At 47.7% G+C, this 18,508-nt stretch overlaps 1 protein-coding gene across 3 annotated transcripts in view; it reads left to right on the forward strand.

The window, feature by feature from the left end:
- Nucleotides 1–16,851, forward strand: part of LOC119389808 (E1A-binding protein p400) — a 236,564-nt gene extending 219,713 nt beyond the window's left edge. For 2 of the 3 annotated variants that reach the window (XM_037657195.2, XM_037657197.2), the window contains exons 8-14: nucleotides 2,503–2,763; nucleotides 5,563–5,619; nucleotides 10,929–11,118; nucleotides 13,468–13,778; nucleotides 14,623–14,709; nucleotides 15,906–16,201; nucleotides 16,636–16,851. In XM_037657195.2, coding sequence (XP_037513123.1) covers nucleotides 2,503–2,763; nucleotides 5,563–5,619; nucleotides 10,929–11,118; nucleotides 13,468–13,778; nucleotides 14,623–14,709; nucleotides 15,906–16,201; nucleotides 16,636–16,639 — 1,206 coding nt within the window. In that variant the 3' untranslated portion in view covers nucleotides 16,640–16,851. The remainder of the gene's footprint in view (nucleotides 1–2,502; nucleotides 2,764–5,562; nucleotides 5,620–10,928; nucleotides 11,119–13,467; nucleotides 13,779–14,622; nucleotides 14,710–15,905; nucleotides 16,202–16,635) is intronic. The other variant, XM_037657198.2, reaches the window with a different exon arrangement.
- Nucleotides 16,852–18,508: the final 1,657 nt, after the last annotated feature.

The following is an 18,508-nucleotide window of genomic DNA, read 5'->3' on the forward strand; positions in this document are numbered from 1 at the left end:
GTGCGTACGATGGCTTATTTATTCGCACAGAATCACTTAAAGGGGTCATGAAGCACCCCTTGGGCTGATTGAAAAAACACATCCTGCGGAAAGCTGACACGGCTATGAACTGCTCTGCCAAATGTTACAGTCGTGCGCGCCGCGTAATGGCCACAAGCGGAGCGCGAAGTTGCCGTTTCCCCAGGCACCCTCTTTTCAAACAGAGGCCGGTTCTCACTCTCGTCGGTGGGCGGGGCGTCTGTCCGCTGTACGTCGCAAGAGACATAGCATGCTTATTGGCCGATAGCCGACGTAAATCGAGAGCAGTGTTCGGATCAGATGCGCTTCTTGCCGCGAGGTGCCTCCACTTGCCGGCGCCGCACTCCTCAGTACACGGTAGCCGCACTCGCGCAAGCGAATCACAGCGGGAGAGCGATCGCGTTTCATGACGCGCGCTGACGTAACTTCTTTCCCCCATGCCATCCCTCCCTGTCTAGCTTCCAGTGCGCTCGTCGGCACGAGAAAAGAGAGAAAGTGCTGGGAGCGTGCGCCAAACCCCCGTAACTCCGCTGATTCTTGACGGATTCGAGAAATTTTTGCGGCAATCGATTCGGGAGGCAGTACACTCCGATACTGAGGCCATTAGATCATTACTTGAGCTCTACATGTAGGGGACAGATGTGCTAGGATGGTTCAATTCGATCCTGGTGTTGTTGGTAGAAGAATGGTTGCACACGCTAGTGGGACACAGCAGCTTGCAAACATTGTGAAGTTATGGACCTAGTAGAATGGTACATGCATCAATGGAAAAGAAAAAAGAAATAATATGATAATAATTGTTAGGGTTTAACGTCCCAAAACCACGATATCATTATGAGGGATGCCGTAGTGGAGGGCTCCAGAAAGTTCGACCACCTGGGGTTCCTCAACAAGGACCTAAATCTAAGTACAAGTATACGGGCCTCAAGCATTTTCGCCTCCATCGAAAATGCGGCCGCTGTGGCCGGGATTCGATGACGCGACCTTCAAGTCAGTAGTCGAGCACCAGGACCACTAGACCACCGTGGTGGGTAAAAGAAATCCTTTAGAACCAGATTATAAGGATAGATTTCCTTAAAATAAAGGAAGTCACTGCACAAGTCACAACAGAAACTAGTAGTTTGTCAGAAAATAAGAAATCGTGAGTTTTTTTTTTCTTTAAATATTTAGTCTCAAGTTTTATTCGCAGCATATGTTGCAGAGCCAGCCTCTGAGGCCAGCTCTGTCACAAAGCCACTAAAGCTTTATCGACACTACTGAAGTGACTAGTGCAGTTTAAACCTTACAGGCCCATTTGTACTGTACTACACTTATGTGCTTCCCCAGTTGGAACCTCTGTGGATTTTGAGTAGGCAGGAAAACTTTAGGATAAGGATGAATTCAATAGAAGGAAGCGTTTCCACTTCAAACTGAAATTGTGCGCTCACCTCCAGCTGAGACATGGTGTTTCTCATGAAATGTGCACGAAAGGGCAACTTACATCAGAGTGGATTCAGTTATAACTTAGTCTGTAATATGTTACAGTGAGAAAGTGCATGTTTCTGCCATTTGAAACCTAATACTTAGTGCCCTTTTGCATGGCCTTCTTGAATATATTTTTCTGAAACTGTTTCAAGTTGTGTGTGACTGGGATTCACTGAATTTGTATGCGTTATGCGTAGATGCATGTTGAGTACGTCTTGCCTTTGGCAGTTCTTCTGCTGGAATCAATGAGACTGCGAGATTTATTTCATGGAAAAAGGGCAAATGTCGAGAACAAGTAGCCAGCAAAACGTAATATAATAAGTATTCTTGGACTGCTGTGATGTCTAAGGACAAAAGAGCTTAAGATATTGTTGGCAAATCTGTTACTGTGCCGGTTGTTTGTGCTGCGTATAGAGATTGATCACATCAACAACAGATACGGGAACAAACACCGCTTAATACTTTTGTGAAGTCTCCCTACGACCTGTCGTAAGTGCTTCTGTGCTGCAGCTTTTTCAAGCGAAGCTTGTTATGACTTACTGATTTTGGGGGCATATACAAAAAACCAGGCGCTGGAGAGTGCAGAAATGTGGTCTTTGAAGGTGCGTCGGTCGCATGCGTGTGCGCCGTTTTCCAATAATTAATGCTCTCTCGATCGTGTGCTTGTTGGCAATCAGCCATTTCGGACATGGCAATATGATCTTTTATTGAGGTCGCTGGTCATTTCACGTTGCCATGTTTCATTGTTGCCTGGATATGAATCCATGACCATCGTTTTTGCCTTTAGCGAATGAATTCGTGCTATGCTTCTAAGCTAAGTATATAAAGATGAAGGTCCTATTCCCGGCATGGAGAAAGGAAAAGTTTAGGAGGAAGCATTGCGCAATTCGATAGAAAGAAAGAAAAGTAGTAGGTCGGGCACGCACACGCCATGCTTCACCCCCCCCCCCCCCCCCATTTTCCTGATAGGGCAAGAGTTCGCAGTGTTTTTTTCCTCACTTTTCCGTCTCGATTTTGCAGGGTGTGACCATCAGCAGCGCACCGACGCTGGTGACCACCAATTGCCACATGATGGGCACTGCAGGCAAGACCTGCCTCCCCACAGGCCAGATGATCCACAAGGGCACCACGGTCATGGGCCACGGCGGCTACCAACTGCCGTCGACCAGCACAAGCCAGCAGACGCTGGTCATCAACCCCCTCGGACTCATCTCGGGCCAGAGCATCCTCCCAGCGGCCACTCAAGCCAAGCAGATGGACGCTAACAAGGCCAAGCCTTTCGTAAGTTGCTTCGGAATCCACGAGCATCCAGTTTCAATGTGGCAACTTCAACAACAGGTTCGACAAGGCTCGATTTGTTTTGTGCTGATGTGCATGTGAGGAAAGGTTGTGGGTTTTACCCTGCAAGTCTAAGGTAGTGTGCCGTCGTCTGGGGCCCTTCACAGAGGGTCCTCTTTCTTCTTCTACCCCTCTGCGCAGTATTGATAACATTTTACATTGTTTTTGAAGCCAGTTTGTTAATGTTCATTGCTGTGATTCGAAGCAGCACTAAATGTCCATCAAAGATTGACAGAATTTAAACCATTAAATCTCAATGAACAACGGAGGTAGAACTGCAGCTACAGTTATCGGTTAACATGCGTTTTGTGTGCATTGAGCTAATAGCTACATACTTTACCGCAATATACCAAGTAAGCTTCCGCGGTGCAAAGAGTGCTCACTGTCCCACGACTGACACGGCGAGTTCTGGCATCGTTGCTTAAAAATATTAATGATGCATCATGTTCTCCTCTCATGGCTACTTTTTCGTTCGGTTTGTGTGTGCAAAATGAAAGGGAGGTTTCAATGACCAGCTTGAAGAAGACTTAATAAGCGAAGAAAAGTGTTTATATTGTAAAGACGTTTATTGAACGCTGTTGTAAGGTCGATCAGTAGCTGAAGCAGCGGCTCAATTCACGGACTCCAAGGACGAATGGTGTTCACGAGCAATGTGCAGTACAGACTGACCTACTAGATACCGCTGGAGAGGATGCCCCACCCTTCGCTACAATATACCGTAAAAACCCGCGTATAGCCCGGGGTTTTTTTCTAGATTTTAGGGTGCGAAATTTCGGCCCCGTACTATATGCGGGTCCCAAGAATTTTCGGCCCAAATTCAGTTTCGGTTTCGGCATAGCGCGGTGCTATCATCATCATCAGCTGTCTGCGCGCTTCTGCGCTAGGTAGTGTTAGCGGCGTTAGTCTGGTCAGTTGGTCAGTGGCCTTTGCTTCAACTTGGTGCCCATAACGACGGCCTCGATTTTGCTCCTGTGATTTTACGCCATGTCAGGACCGCGCAGGCAGTACTCTGCTGCTTTTAAAAGAAAAGTTATCGCTGCTGCCGAAACCATCGGCAACTGTGCCGCGGAGCGGCAGTTCGGAGTCAACGAGCGGAGCATTCGCGGTTGGCGGAAGCAGAAGGAAGCCCTCTTTGCATGCAGCGGCCAGCGAAAAAGTTTCCGCGGACCAAAAAATGGAGCATTTCCTGACGTGGAACGAGAACTCACAGACTTTGTGCGGGAGCAGCGAGCTGCACATCTCGCTGTCAACATCGAGCTGCTACAAGCGAAGGCAAGGGAGATCGCTCGAGACAAAGGCATTCAGCCGGAGGATTTCAAAGCGAGCAAGCATTGGGTGTCTCGCTTCATGCGCCGCGCTGGGTTCTCCCTACGTCGGCGTACGTCGATCTCCCAGAAGCTACCAGAGAGCTACGAAGAGCACCTCGTGGCTTTTCAAAGGTACATAATTGCGTTGCGAAAGGCAGTCCCCTTTCAGCTGGGCCAGATTGGCAACGCGGATCAGACGCCGGTCTACCTGGATATGCCCTCGGCGCTGACGGTGCATCAAAAAGGCTCCAGGCAAGTTATCGTGCGGTCGACTGGAAACGAAAAAACGCGGGTGACTGTAATGTTATCCTGCACGGCTGACGGTCGCAAGCTGCCACCCTACGTGGTGTTCAAACGAAAGACGCTGCCGAAGGGGGAGAAGTTCCCGAAAAATGTCGTCGTCCGCTGCCAGGACAAGGGGTGGATGGACGAATCGTTAGTCCTTGACTGGATAAAGTCCGTGTGGTGTCGACGGCCCGGAGCACTGCTGGGGCTCCCTTCGATGCTTGTGCTCGACGCGTTTCGGTGTCACCTGGCCGACTCCGTAAAGCGACTGCTGCGCGACTCCCGCACCGAGCTCGTCGTCATCCCGGGAGGGATGACATCACAGCTGCAGCCGCTTGATGTGTGCCTTAATAAGCCATTTAAGGACCATGTCAAGCGCCTGTACGTGGAGTGGATGAGGTCCGGAGAACCAGAAGTGACCCCTGCCGGACGGCTGAAACGGGCCTCGCCAGCGATGCTCTGCTCGTGGATAGTCGAGGCTTGGGCCTGCATTCCAGAGGCGCTCGTTTGCCGCGCCTTCGAAAAGTGCTCCATCTCCAACGCGCTTGATGGCACTGAGGATGTTGTGCTGTGGGAGAACATTTCCGACAAGGGAGCTTCGGAAGAGAGTGCGTCCGACGACGACGATGAATGAAATGTCAATAAATGCATTTTTTCCATTTTCCTCGGACTATATTCGGGTGAAAACTTTTTTTCTCACGTTTGCTATCCCCGAATTACACCCCGGACTATATGCGGGTCCGAGCTATATGCGGGTTTTTACGGTAAATGCATTGAAGACAACTTTTTAAGCTGTTTCAACCAACAATCGTTAGCATGGGCAGGGTGTACGCGATGTCGATTTCCCAGACCCTTCAAACTGCGCAACCTTATCGCTTGCGATCTGGTCTGTGGCCGGACAGGTGCCCTTGCACTGCTCTTGCCCGACGGCCTTATCCCTTCTGGGTGAACGCTCACTCTCTTGTGTTTTGTGACGGGTATTTTTGGCATGCCCCTTTGTGTTTTTTTTCCCCCTGCTTCTGTCCCAATTTGGGCGCTGCTCCTCATGAAGGGGTTTGTCTGTTGTGTTATGCCTGTCTTCCCCCCTTTTGGTTGGCCCTGCTACATCCCTCTTGTGTTTGTTCCTCTTCTTTTCCTCCCATGCATCCAGATGGTAAAGCATGCTTCCTTGATGTCCCAGAAGGTACCCCCTACCTCTTACGCTCAGGTCAGCCCTTAGTGGACATTTCTGTTTTTACCATTATTGGGGTGTTTTAGCAGCACTGGTCGACCTTACGGTAAGTACGGCAATACCGAAGTAAGACGGAAAGGCGGGTGTTGGTTTGGCTGCATTGTGGAAAATGCGCTGGTCCTTGTGAACTTTTTTCGTTGTGTCTTTGTGTGGTGTGCGCAAATTTTTCACAATGCAGGCAATACCACGTCGTAGCTATTTTAGACTCTTGAGACCTGTATTAGCTACTCTTGTCATCTCAATCCTGCTGCTGCACACATCGAGCAGATGGCGCAGCTGAAACGTTTTCGGATTGTGGCCTGTGATAACATGAAACAGCAATACCGCAATGTAAATGGTACGGTATTACCAGCACTGCTAAAACACCCTGTTATCATTCTTTTTTACGGTTGAGCCTTACTATAACGAACTCGGACGTAAGGAACAATTGGAAGTAACAAAGCAAATCTGAATCTTTATTCATTGCACTTTGTTTCAAGAACACTGTGTAACACTGCAACGAATGCGAAAAATGTGATGTCCATGACACTGTTATTTATTTATTTGTTCGTATGAAGCTCAGTAGTACGTACCTGTATTCTGCCATGCATCAAACACTTGGCAGAATTCTCCTGCCGGACAGGCTACGCTTTTCACACCCATATTCCCTGTGGGGCATTGGGGTTCTGGCCTGTCTGGTTTCTGTACACAATAAAGTTTTTCTACTACTGCTACTACTACTCTTGCCAAGCGTCAAACACTTTGCAGGTTAAACACTCCGTTAAGGGGGGACACTGTACTTGAGAGAGAAATGCTAAATTTTTTCATCTATTTAAAAAGAAACTTAACAGTATGATTCAGTTTTTAATGCTGATTTTGAAAATGTAATTATTTTTTCCCTATGTCAATTAGTTTTTGAGATACCTTATAATTAATTACCCATTGTTTCCCGGTACGGTACACAAAAAATTTTTATTAGAGAGCTACTATTGACACATGCCTAGATACTAATGAACATAAGGCACACAGGGGTAGGAATGCTTTTTTGATCTGATGATCTTTAGCTAGGTTGTAGCACCTTGAATTTCAGTGTTGCAGACACACCCACTTTATGCTCCAATTTTGTGCAAAATATAAAATTTTTGAAGATATTATTCAAAAATTCACAACTACCCCTGTGTGCACTACAGATAGAGCTACATGTCACAACAAAAATGACAGTCCTAGCTGCTCTGAAGGCAGAGATATCTTTCTGGCAAGTTTGCAACCGCAGCAAAATTTGAATCCTGAGAAATCGTGAAAAAACACAACAAGTCCATTTTGGGCAAACTCTAGCATGGAATAGTCATGTATTTACAATAATTTGCAATTTCACCATTTTCAGTAGGCACCAGGCAGGTAGTCTTTCTGCTTCGAGTCCCCTAAATGCCTTTTTTTCAACGCCCGCTGCATGTTTTCTGCAGAAGCACGCTTGCGAGCTGATGCTGTCGATCTGCGACGGTCTTTTTCTGCCATGCGTTTTTTAGCCGAGGGTCCAGGATTCAGCTTCAGCTCCTTCAGTATTGCTGCTGAGGCTGCTTCATTCCCTGCATTGAATTTTACCACAGCCTCAGCCGCAGCAGCTTGGACGGAAAGCAGTGATGCATGGCGCTCTTTCGCTGAGTGTGCCCAAACAACGGAATGGAGGCTCTCGTTGCTATTCTGGGTCTTCCCCCGCTGGCACCGCTCAAGAAGCCTCTCATCTGACAAGCGTTCGTAGATGGGCAAAAGGGCCTTGCAGACATGAGGTGGCAAGTTGTAGCGATGCTTGGGAACAGGCTCGCCTTTTGCTGTGGCTGCATTTTGGCGGCACCACGAATCTTTGCCTGTTGGGCACAAACTGTGGTTTGACACTTCGTCATTAGAGGTGACATGGTGATAGGTGGCCATGACAGCTCTGTGCATGGCCTTGACGTCATCTTTGTTAGTCTTCAGCGCCCAGCCATAATAGGAACTGAGCTTGGTAACCAGGTCGCCAGTCAGTTTTCCCCGGCCACCAAGACACTCAGTTCCGGCCCCCTTTTGCTTGGTAATAAGGTTGCGCAGTGCTGTACCCATTCGTTTTTCAACATGGTTGACACAGTCCTCCTTGTTGATAGGAATATAGCCATAGACTTTGGCTTCCTGTAGCGCGAGGAAGGTGCGGCTGTCACCATCTGAAAGTATCGTAGTGTATCTGAGGTTGTGTTTTTCCAGTGATCGCTGAAAAAGCATTAGTCCAGCTTCCACTTCCATTTCCCCAGATTTTTTGCTGGAGTTCTTTTGGCATACATGCCTCTCCTTCCAAGACTGATAGTTAGGATCGTCCTCTTTCGGTCCCCGTTCGCACGCAGCGCAAAAATTGCTGAGTACCGCATAGTCAAGGACTAACCCCGTAAAAAGTTCGATGACAGCACCAACACAGATATGGGAGGAATGTCCACGCGTCATCCACGAACCATCGAAGGAAACGGCAATGTTTCCTGGGTCGCCGAGCTTCAGTTCGTTGTACAGATTCCGAACAGCGAGCGCGCTTTCAGACATGCACTTATCGGCAGCTGCAGTCGCGGCGGGCGTCAGCTTCGACTTCTGATGTGCCTGCCATGTCTTGGTATGCATGCCGCGGGAAGACACATTCATTGTAGCGAAGATGTCATTCAGTGCTGTTTGCTGATTGCCAGTGGTCTTCATAGCGCGCGCGGCAAGAATGTTCACAACGAACGGGTTACACGTTTTTCCACTGTTCACGCGCGGCGAGCTCCACACCGGCGCGTTATCACCGCAGATCTCGCACGACGTAACAATCTTTACGGCGAGGCCGTATTCGCGCTCACCTATGCGCACTGACACATCGCCGCCGCACCCTTTGCACTTCACGTTCGACTGCAGAGCGTTTAGAGCGTCGAGGCTCACCAGAGCGAAGCGCGTCTCCATCACATCCGAGCCAGCCGCGGCGTCGTCCGTGGCAGTGTCGTTTGCACAAGCGAGAAGACCCGATTTTCGCGTGGTGGCCGGCGTTGATGCTAGGTTCCGGAGTTTTACTTCCGCGTCCTTCTCGATCTTCAATAAATCAGCGGGCTCCAACATGACGGTGTCGCGCCGAAACGTCTGTCGAACGTGGTCGCTGTCAGAGCCGCTTTCACCCGCTAGGCCTAACCCACAGTCAGCGTCTTCGGCGGTGTCTTCGGGGGCGCTTGGCACGAAAGGCAAACTACCGTCGACATCTTCTGAAGGTGACCGGCGCTTCTTTTGAAAGTTGTACACTTTCCGTTTCTTCGTCCGTCCACCGAATTTGTACTTCGTAGCGAACTTTGGCGTTGAGTTCGGCATGGTTGCGCGTTTCAGCCGCGTTGTCCGATGCGAACTCGCACGGCCCGAGCAGACGACTGTGGAAATCCGCCAATGGCGTGAGCGCTCGCTGTCACGTGCACTGGTAGACCAATAGGACCGCGCATCGGGACTAGCTTTTCGCGGGCTTTTTCTTGGTGGCCGCTTGGCGTACGCAGTAGTGGTGGCGCGAAAAATAAAAAAGAAACGCGGCTCTTTCGAACGGGACCAAGATGGCCGCGATCAGAGACGTAGAATGGCAGCTGCGCGTCCTGCAAGAAAGCCCATTTTTGCGCGTCCATCGAGAAATAATCTCGTCACATGCATGATATAAAACGCTACTGCGGCTAAAATATCAATCCAGGACGCATGAAAATTTGCCAGATTATGCATCAGTCACTGTACAATCCGAAAATAACATTTTCAAAAAAACGATTTTTTTCGCGATTTTTCGGTTTCTAAGACCCGTGTCCCCCCTTAAACCAAGGTTTAAACACTTGGCTTCGTTTGGTTGGCCAGCAGCTAACAAGCCAACATGTTAGTCTCGTGTTGTTACACTGGTTGCACAGTTGTGCTTTGATGGGGCAAAACCGATGTTTGTACTCAACATTTTTTTCACGCCATGCCAATACGTCACATGGGGAAAATGCTGATGGCACGCTGTGCAATCAGCACGCTGAAGCATGGCATTCCAATGAAGCTCTGCCATGCAATGGCACAGTATATCATTGAGTCTACAAGAGACCGTTTGCTGGCTATTAGGAGGCGTCGTTCTTGATTTATTTTTGCAGAGACCTAATCAAAATATTTTTTTGATAATGTCAGCTTGTATCTTAATTCCGATCCTTCTCAACAATGTAATGTACACCTTTATATGCATAATGAAGACACTCTAAGTTCAGTATGACTTTCATGTAATGAGGCTCAACCGTGTATTTTTTTCGTAATCCTATTTTGCTTCTCTTCCCAGCGTCTTCCCTGCTACCTTGTAGCTGTCTCAAATGCTTTTATGATCTTTGTATGCTGTGCAACTCTGGCATTAAAGGGGTACTGACACAAAATTTCGCGGCCGAGATAGCCTGGGGGATCGATTCCAGTGAACATGCGTATATCACCTGCAAAATACCAACAGTGAATATAGCTTGGAAGTTATTTTAAATGAATTTTGAAGTTTGCGTGAGCGATCGACATCCTCGCGCTACTGAGACCCTTAAAGGGGACCCTTGGGGACCCTCTACTTCCTTCACGTGACCACGCTGCAACAAGTTATGATGATGTCATAGCCGCCATGTTCTTTTGCCGCGTTCGCTCCAGCAGCCTACTTCTCGGTGGCTGCTCGTGAGCCGCGCGGAAGTGCATCATAGTTCTGCGTGCTGACGGGATCGAGCGCTGCACCCGCTAGGTGGTGATAGTTGCACCCGGAGGCTTGTCGTTTTTGAAACCAAAACTGACACTGATTAATTATCTGTCTGATTATCTGAACTGAATTATCTGAACTGATTAATTATCTGTCTCGCACTGCAGGAAACGATGTGCCATGTTATGACTAACAGGCCCCCAGCAATACATTGCTGCAAAAAAGCGCGAGGCCAAAATTTTTGTGTCGGTACCCCTTTAAATGTCAGGATTTCGAGCAAAAATTCCAGTATAAATGTAGGTTGTTAAGAGGTAAATGTCATTTTAATTGGTATCTTTGGTTACTTTCTTGCTTGTTCAACAACAGCACATTTCATAAGCAATTTAGCATCAAGTTTCCCAACTTTTATACTACCATCAATCCTTAAAGCATGCTCCCTGGCTTACGATGAAAGTATCTGTCGAGATACGATGAAAGTATCTGTCTGTGCTCCTTTGTTAGTGGACAGGCGGGCTTTTGTGCAAGTGTTATTTTTTCCTTTTTTTAGTAAGATTCACTGTTGTATGTCATATTTGCTTAGACGTTAACTCGCTTCCATTTTCAGGTGATGAGTCAGCAGACGCCACTACAGCCAAAAGCACCGCTAATGGCTAACACAGTAAATGCCCACGGATCGGGCCAGATGGCCACCGCTCAAGTGATCAACACCAACCAGTTCAAGCAGCTTTCCCAGAACAACCCACAAATCATCTCTAGCCAGCAGCCCACCGTCATCAGCCAAGCACAGCTTCTAGGTTGGTGTGAACCCTTCGACTAGAAAAATTGAAGCCAGCAAAAATGTACAGTGTTTCAGCTAACTTGTGCCTAGTATTAAAAGAACAAACATATGCGCAACGCTTGTCCAATTGGCCCGGTATTGTTCTTAGCTGTACACAGCATGTCGGAATATTTTTCCAGTCGTGGAGCTGGGTAATTAACAAAGATTGCTTAATTAGCCTTTTAATTAGGATAAAATGTTAAAGACGAAAGTTGTAGCAGTTGTTCTGAAACTTCGGAATATTTAATCTGTGCTAAGGTAACTGCCAATCCGATAATCTGGGTAATTAACAAAGATTGTTTCATTGACCTTTAAAACAGAAACTCTAACAAAATATAATCAGTAGACAAGTTGTAACGTTTTTTCAGCAACATCAGATCATTTCATCTATGCTAACTGCCCGTTTTAACATTTTTCTCGCTTTTTTTTAGAGTGCGCGAAATTAAAAAAATATACTTGACGCAAGTTAGCTGAAACACCCCGTATAATTGTATAATTCAAAAGAGCTAAGGCTGGTTTGTAATGTTGGGCAGCATGACACAATGAGGACGGAGTAGATTCAAACAGGATTAAGGCATAAGTGCAGGAATACAGGAATAAGTAAACAAGTACAGTATAATCTCATTGATACCATTCTGCATAATGCATATTTCAGGGTGTCTTTTCTTAAAGGGGTACTGACACCTTTTTTCGAAGGCGAGTTTACTCTGCCATACATATCTCCTGTATGCAGAGACGGCTCTGAGCAAGTGTGAAGCTCAGCAAATGCTGATAAGATATTTTAATTTGATATTAAAGTCAATTTTTCCATGGCGCACCTACTGACATCGACATTAGCTTGACGTCAGACTACAGTACAAATTCTGGTGAGTTCACGCAGCAGTCTGGCTTGTTGTGATGACGTTAGGTACCGAAACTTCCAAGATGGCTGCTTGTACGTCATCAAAACTTCCAAAATGGCCGCTTGTGCGTGGAAACGTCACTATATATTGTGCAAGCACGTGACGAGAAGCCCATACCGTGTTGTGACGTCAGGGTACAGTAGGAACCGAAACTAGCTTTTAAAAACATACTGTAATTACTTTATCAGGGCGCACTCGCGCTTAGAACTACCTTTTCTAGGCTCTTGAGGGCTTGACCTTTCATTTGACGCAAAAAAACGACAACTGAAAATATTCGTGTCAGTACCCCTTTAAGAAATCTTTTTCCTGCCAATGCACCCAGCCTCATAGGAGCAATACATTTTCGTATTTTTACCTGAAATTAAAACGACTGCAGGAGTGGGCGTCTGCTAGTATTTCTGAAACTCTTAGCTTTATATCGTGTGCTAGTTTAAATAACACTTCAACAACTCGCGAATGGCATGCTACAAGCCGCAGCAGTAGCGTGGAGAAATCTCCACTTGGAGAGAGGCGCTGCAACACAGCTAATTCAAATTGGTTGCTGGGTGATGATGACGGTGGCAGTGGGAATCAGTAGTGTGGTGGCATAACATGCTATGCTGCTCTGCACAATGTGTTACGCAGAGCAGTGTCTTTTGACGCTACACGAACCTTTGCTATTGCACTTGTCACCAAGTGTGCCCGTTTTGTACTTTTTCGAGCTTGCTCGCGATAATATGATTTCTGGATGATACACTTTATCTTCTGGTTCCCATGAAGATTGCATCAGTGTAACTGCACTTTAAATGCAACATGATTTGCCCGTGTGTTTCGCTACAGCTTGTTTCTCTACCAAAAGCTTCTTCTTCAATTAAGTATGAGCACATTTGGCAGGCTTTGCAAAGTGAAGAAAAAAGACCAGGAGCTGTTTCCCTACCGGGAAAATGGGGGCACATGAAGCTTGGCGTTTTTTTGCCTGACCTACTACTTTTCTTTTTCTTTCTTTCTATTGCATTGCGCAGTGGTCTGTCCTGAATGTTCGCTTCCTCCATTGCCGAGAATCAAAACTTCATCCACGTACTTGGCAGCGCAACACTTCAGTTGCTGCAGGCAACAACGACTCATGCGTCAGTATCCAGGCAACAATGAAATGTGGCAATGTGGAATGACAAGTCTCCTCGATAATAGATCAGATTGCCATATCATAAGCAGCTGATCGCCGACAGGGCCTACCATGGAGAAGGCATCAGTTATTAGAAAACGGCGCATACAAATACGCATGTGATCGGCACAACTAATGAGGGCCGCATTTCTGTACACTCGCCGGCGCCGAGTTTTCCCCGTAAAATGCCACCGCCACCAACATCTGCAACTCTTAACGATTTCTCTTGACCAAAGTCTTTATTGAGTTGCAAACTTTATGCGTGGTGTCCTCTGGTGCGCAGGCTCGCTGCAAGCTCTCAACGCCACGTTTCCGCACGGCATAACGTGGGCGCAGCCGGGCCAACTGCAGAGCCCGACCCTGCTCACCCAGAACCCCATTTACATCCGGAGCCAGCAGTCGGACGTCTTCCTGCAGCAGGCCCCCCAGCAGGCCCTTCACGCGCTACCCGTGGCCACTGCTCAGCCCACTGTAGCCCAGGCACAGCCCCAAGCACAACCCCAGGCCCCCCAGCAGCCTACTGTGGCACTGGCTGCCGCCCCTCCCGCGCAGCAGCCACAGCCGATCCAGCAGCAGCCGCCCAAGCCCAAACAGGTGGGGATGCTCTTCTTCTGCAAGAGCAGATTTTTCCATGGAGATTTCCGGTAATTGACAGGCGTGAAAGTCTGTCACAAAAAGGCTGCCTTAGTAGTACTGTGGATTTGACAGTCTTCCTTATTTATAAAATATTCCTTAAGGCCCTTAAAAAAAATGCATTCTGTTACAGCAATAAATAATAAATGTAATGGACAAAACAAGCTGTTAAACAACAAAAAAAAGTTTGTAAAACTCTGAAAACTCATATTAAAAGAAAAAGGTGCACAAGTTAGAAAAATCTAGTTGCAATGCACTGGTGCATGTATAAGATGGCTTTAGGAATTAATAATCGCTCTAAGAACATAATTTCACTGCTGAACGGAAGTTGTGGTTTACTTTCTGGCTATGATGGCCACATTACAATTTTGGCTGCTCATCAAAGTTTATGCTTTTTAAATTTAATTCTGCAGCTCCCATCTCCCCCAGCTCTAGCAACTTTTGTAGCATGTGCGCTGCTTTGGCACTTTAAACTTCATACTAATTCGATTTGATTTTCAACCTCAAATCATGCAGCTGCATTTTGACAGGACAAAATGTGAGAATGGTTCTGTACTGAGCAGGGGTGCTCATTACAAAATTCTGGGTGCTCGAATTTCTAATTTGACCTCCCGCGAGTCATTTCTTTCATTCTTGCACCTGTGTTGCTTGGGGACAATACACCCATGCGGCCGCTCATTCTCTTCCAAAAGGCGAGTTGCCGAAATTTTAATATACCGTTTGCAGCCGTGGTGAGCTTCGCGATATGAGCAGATGTGTGCACTTTCTTGTTTCGTTACAAATATGTGTATCCATATTTATCCAGGTTCGTCCAGCCAGCTCAGTTGCTACTCAGACTGCCACCTCAACTTCTGTTACCGTCAACTCTCATGTCCTCCCGGCACGAACGCAGGTGCGTGTTATGGAGATTGTATTTGCAGCATATCAAGCAACACTAGAAATTCCATCACTAGCAGACTTGTATCAGCTGTCTATACAATTGAAACTCTTGTAAAGGGGTTTAATTAAGTGTAGTCTAGTACAAATTTAGGATGCAACAGCGTTTTCGCATGAAAGGCGAATGCACACAAGCCTGCACCAATGAGTGCGCACTCTAGACCGGCGTCATAAGGCACACGGCCATGGTCCAAGACCTTGCCATCGGAGAGCATCGCCGAGTGCTTGAGCAGGACTATCTCTTCGGCCATACGGGCAGGGCCTCTCCTGCCTTCTTAAGCTGTACCCGAGTATTGTTATTGTTCATTTGTTGTCATTTCTACTCAATCCACGTTAGGTAAAACATGGTTGTTAGCATAACTTACCTCTAGTCTGTTTTTTCCGGCTGCCATTATTCATCCACTAGTACCGTTGTCAAGAATTAGAGCAGCATGCACATTGCGTTCACGGAGAGATGCTGTTTTTATAGAGTGTCATTTGCAAAAATAATCACACTGTGAAGGTTTTTATTATGATGCAGATTTTTCTGCAGCTAAGTTTCCATGTTCAATATGGGCTTGCCTGCAGCTTATGCATACAACGTTCTCGGGACATCTTCTCACAAATGTTTTTTTTGCAAACGAGAACACTGCAAAACACTGGACAAGGGAGGGGACAAATGAATTTGCTTGTTCTTCTTGCATAGGGGAGCGCGGAAGTGGTTGAGAAGAAAGTGCACAGGGCAGGAAAGACGCTCACTTGCAACTGATATTTATTGCACATGAACTTCTGCGCCTGGAAGTTTTTTTCATAGTAAATAGTAGTTGGAAGTGAGCATCTTTTCTGTCCTGTGCACTTTCTTCTGAACCGCTTCTACGCTCCCCTACGCAAGGTGCTGAACCAAATGGCCCAACAACTCACTACTTTGAAGCTTTGCTTGTTCCCTCCCTTGTATCGTGTCATGTGCTTTTACTTGTTACTAAAGAAAAGCTTCATGTAGTCACCAGCCCACGTTTTCGCACTCTATTGCCTGCACATATGCTAGGTCACCATTATTGGTACCCTAATATATTGCTGCAAGTGTGAATATTTCTTTAGTATGCAGTGGGTCATGCCTTCTGCAAATCCTTTCTTTCATTGTCTTTTCTTTCTTTCTTCTTCCTCATACGACAGGCCAAGCCAAGGATCAGAGCCCAGACAAACCGTACTTCCCCAGGTCCCTGGACAGCAGCAGAACATGATCTCACACTCAAACTGCAAACACACAGACACAGACTTTTGCTGTGCCATCTCCGCAGCAGCAGACACGGCACAGCAACAACAGCAGCAGCAGCAGCAGCAACACCATCATCACCAGCATCAGCAGAACCTCCAGCACCCGCACACCCAGCACACTCACCAGCACGCCAACACTCAATTTCAGCAACAGATTCATCAGCAGATACACCAGCATCAGCAGCAACAAAAAGGTATGTGGGCTCTTGTGATTAGCAAAGCACAGCACACTCGCTTCTGGGTAGCAACGGCTTATAAATTTTACTCTTGCTCTGAGGAAGCCCAACTTTGCTCAAAGGGTGCCCTACCCCAATCCCACATGGGCTGTATGTATGTATGGGAGGCTGGGCTTCTCACTTTTTGGTGAATTGAGGGGGTTGACCCTTCCCCGAGCCCCGCCTGACTTAAAGACTTAAGTAGCACCAAGGGAGACAAGTTTGATTGACTGATTCCAATTCCCCTTGTACCTTCCACACCAGCGCCACATTACCATGAGTGTAGGTGATGTCTGTCAAAACTCATTGTTCATCTTATTTAAGTGTTTTTCTCTGTGATTTCACCTTGGAGTTGATCACAATGCATTTTGGCCGTGGAGCTTGCGACGAAACATCTTTTCCTGTGTTTTCAGCTGATGCAGCCAATCAGACAGCAGTCGCCCAACAACAGCAACAGCAGCATCAACAGCAGCCAGCAGCAGCAAGCACAGCAGCAAGCACAACAACAAGCTCAGCAGCAAGCACAACAGCAAGCACAGCAGCAAGCGCAACAACAAGCTCAGCAGCAAGCACAACAGCAAGCTCAGCAGCAAGCTCAACACCAGGCTCAGCAGCAAGCACAGCAGCAACAGGCCCAACAGCAACAAGTACAAGTGCAAGTGCAGATGCAGCTTGCACAGCATCCACCCCAACAGCAGCAACAGCAGCAGCAGCTTCATCACCATCACCACCACCATCACCAGCACACTCCCATTCAACCACGTATTCTTCCCGAGATGAAGAGCACTTCAACTCAAAGCACGGCAAAGACTTCGTCCGTGGTGAACATTGAGCCGAAGCCAGCGACCATGCAACCCAACATGTCCCAGAGTCACCAGCAGCAAGCGCAGAACACAAACATGGGGAACCATGGAACACCGGGGAACCACGCTGCCACAGCAAATGCACCTGTCCCGAGCTCGACGCCCTCTCACGCCACGCAGAGCCACTCGACTGCGAGTCATGGCACACCCAACAGCCACTCGGTCACCGGCCACTCGACTCTGGGTCGCGCGGCAACGCCCACTAGTCACGCGGCGTCGCCGAGTCCATCCGACGGCCAATCTCACCGTGACGCCCAACCACTCTCCTTCCATCCACGTCAGTCTTCCTAGCTCGACGGTGCACGGAATCACCAGCCACTCAGGTCCGTGCCACACGTCCGTCAGTCACATGACTTCCACGCATGTGTCCGTGACACCCACATCAGTAACGCACACATCGAGCACTACGCATCCAACCATGGTCCACGCGCCAGTGGGAAGTCACATTGCCGCTGCTCACGTGCCGGGACCTCACATGGCCAACCACCACTTGACTGGCAATGCTGTGTCCGGAGGTCTCAGCGTGAGCAGCCATGTGGCCGTTGCACCTCAGCAGAAGGCAACTGTTGGTGTGCCATCTCCTCCGGTCGCAGCACCGCCGCCGACAGCTGTCAAGGGGTCAGCCGAAGATAAGGTTGAGGTAAGTTATATCTCACTTTTGGTGTAGTGGGATGTACATGATGCAAGACGCAGCAATTTTCAGGCTGCGAATTCGCTCGCAGCAAAAAAAGCAGCCGATTGCTCTGTTGCCGCAATGGTTAGCGGCAACATGTTAGCAAAGCTCCAACACGTTGGAAATTTTTCGCTCTGTTCACAGCGGTGGAGCGATTTGTTGGTCGGGACCCGTCGAAATTGCGCCGACGAGCTTGTTTTGGTTATGGCCACTGTTGCGCACTTTGAACTGAACTTAGATTGGAAAGTGTTTTTAAACGACGAAGTACGCACGCTCTTCGCTACCGTTCATGAAAACATACCAATATCATGATGCACAGCTTGTTACGTTACATTTGAAAAAGTATGCAGTGTCGGCCACAAAAACGGCAGCAAGCAACGTTGCACGCCGCGGCAGTTGCAGAGCAAAAATCGCAGCCCATTCGCGGCCTTGGTGAAATGAAACCGCCATTAGCAGCGGTTGTGAACAGAGCGAACGGGGTGACTTTTTTCACTGCAGTCACAGCGCGTGAAACAGCCGTTAGTGTGCAGAAGTGGGTAAACAATGGCACATAGTATTTTTAATGCAGCGGAGTAATTACACGAAGTCTTGGTATCATGTAGGCAACTACAGTAAAAGCTCGTTAATTCGACACCCGTTAATTCGGAAATTCGGATAATTCGGACGGCTCTATTGGTCCCGGCCGAAGTGCATGTTAATCTATGGGACCAAATCTTCGTTAATTCGTCAGAATTGGGCTCAGCACCGCTT

This window comes from Rhipicephalus sanguineus, chromosome 4 (genome assembly GCF_013339695.2).
Source record: "Rhipicephalus sanguineus isolate Rsan-2018 chromosome 4, BIME_Rsan_1.4, whole genome shotgun sequence".
NCBI lineage: Eukaryota > Metazoa > Arthropoda > Arachnida > Ixodida > Ixodidae > Rhipicephalus > Rhipicephalus sanguineus.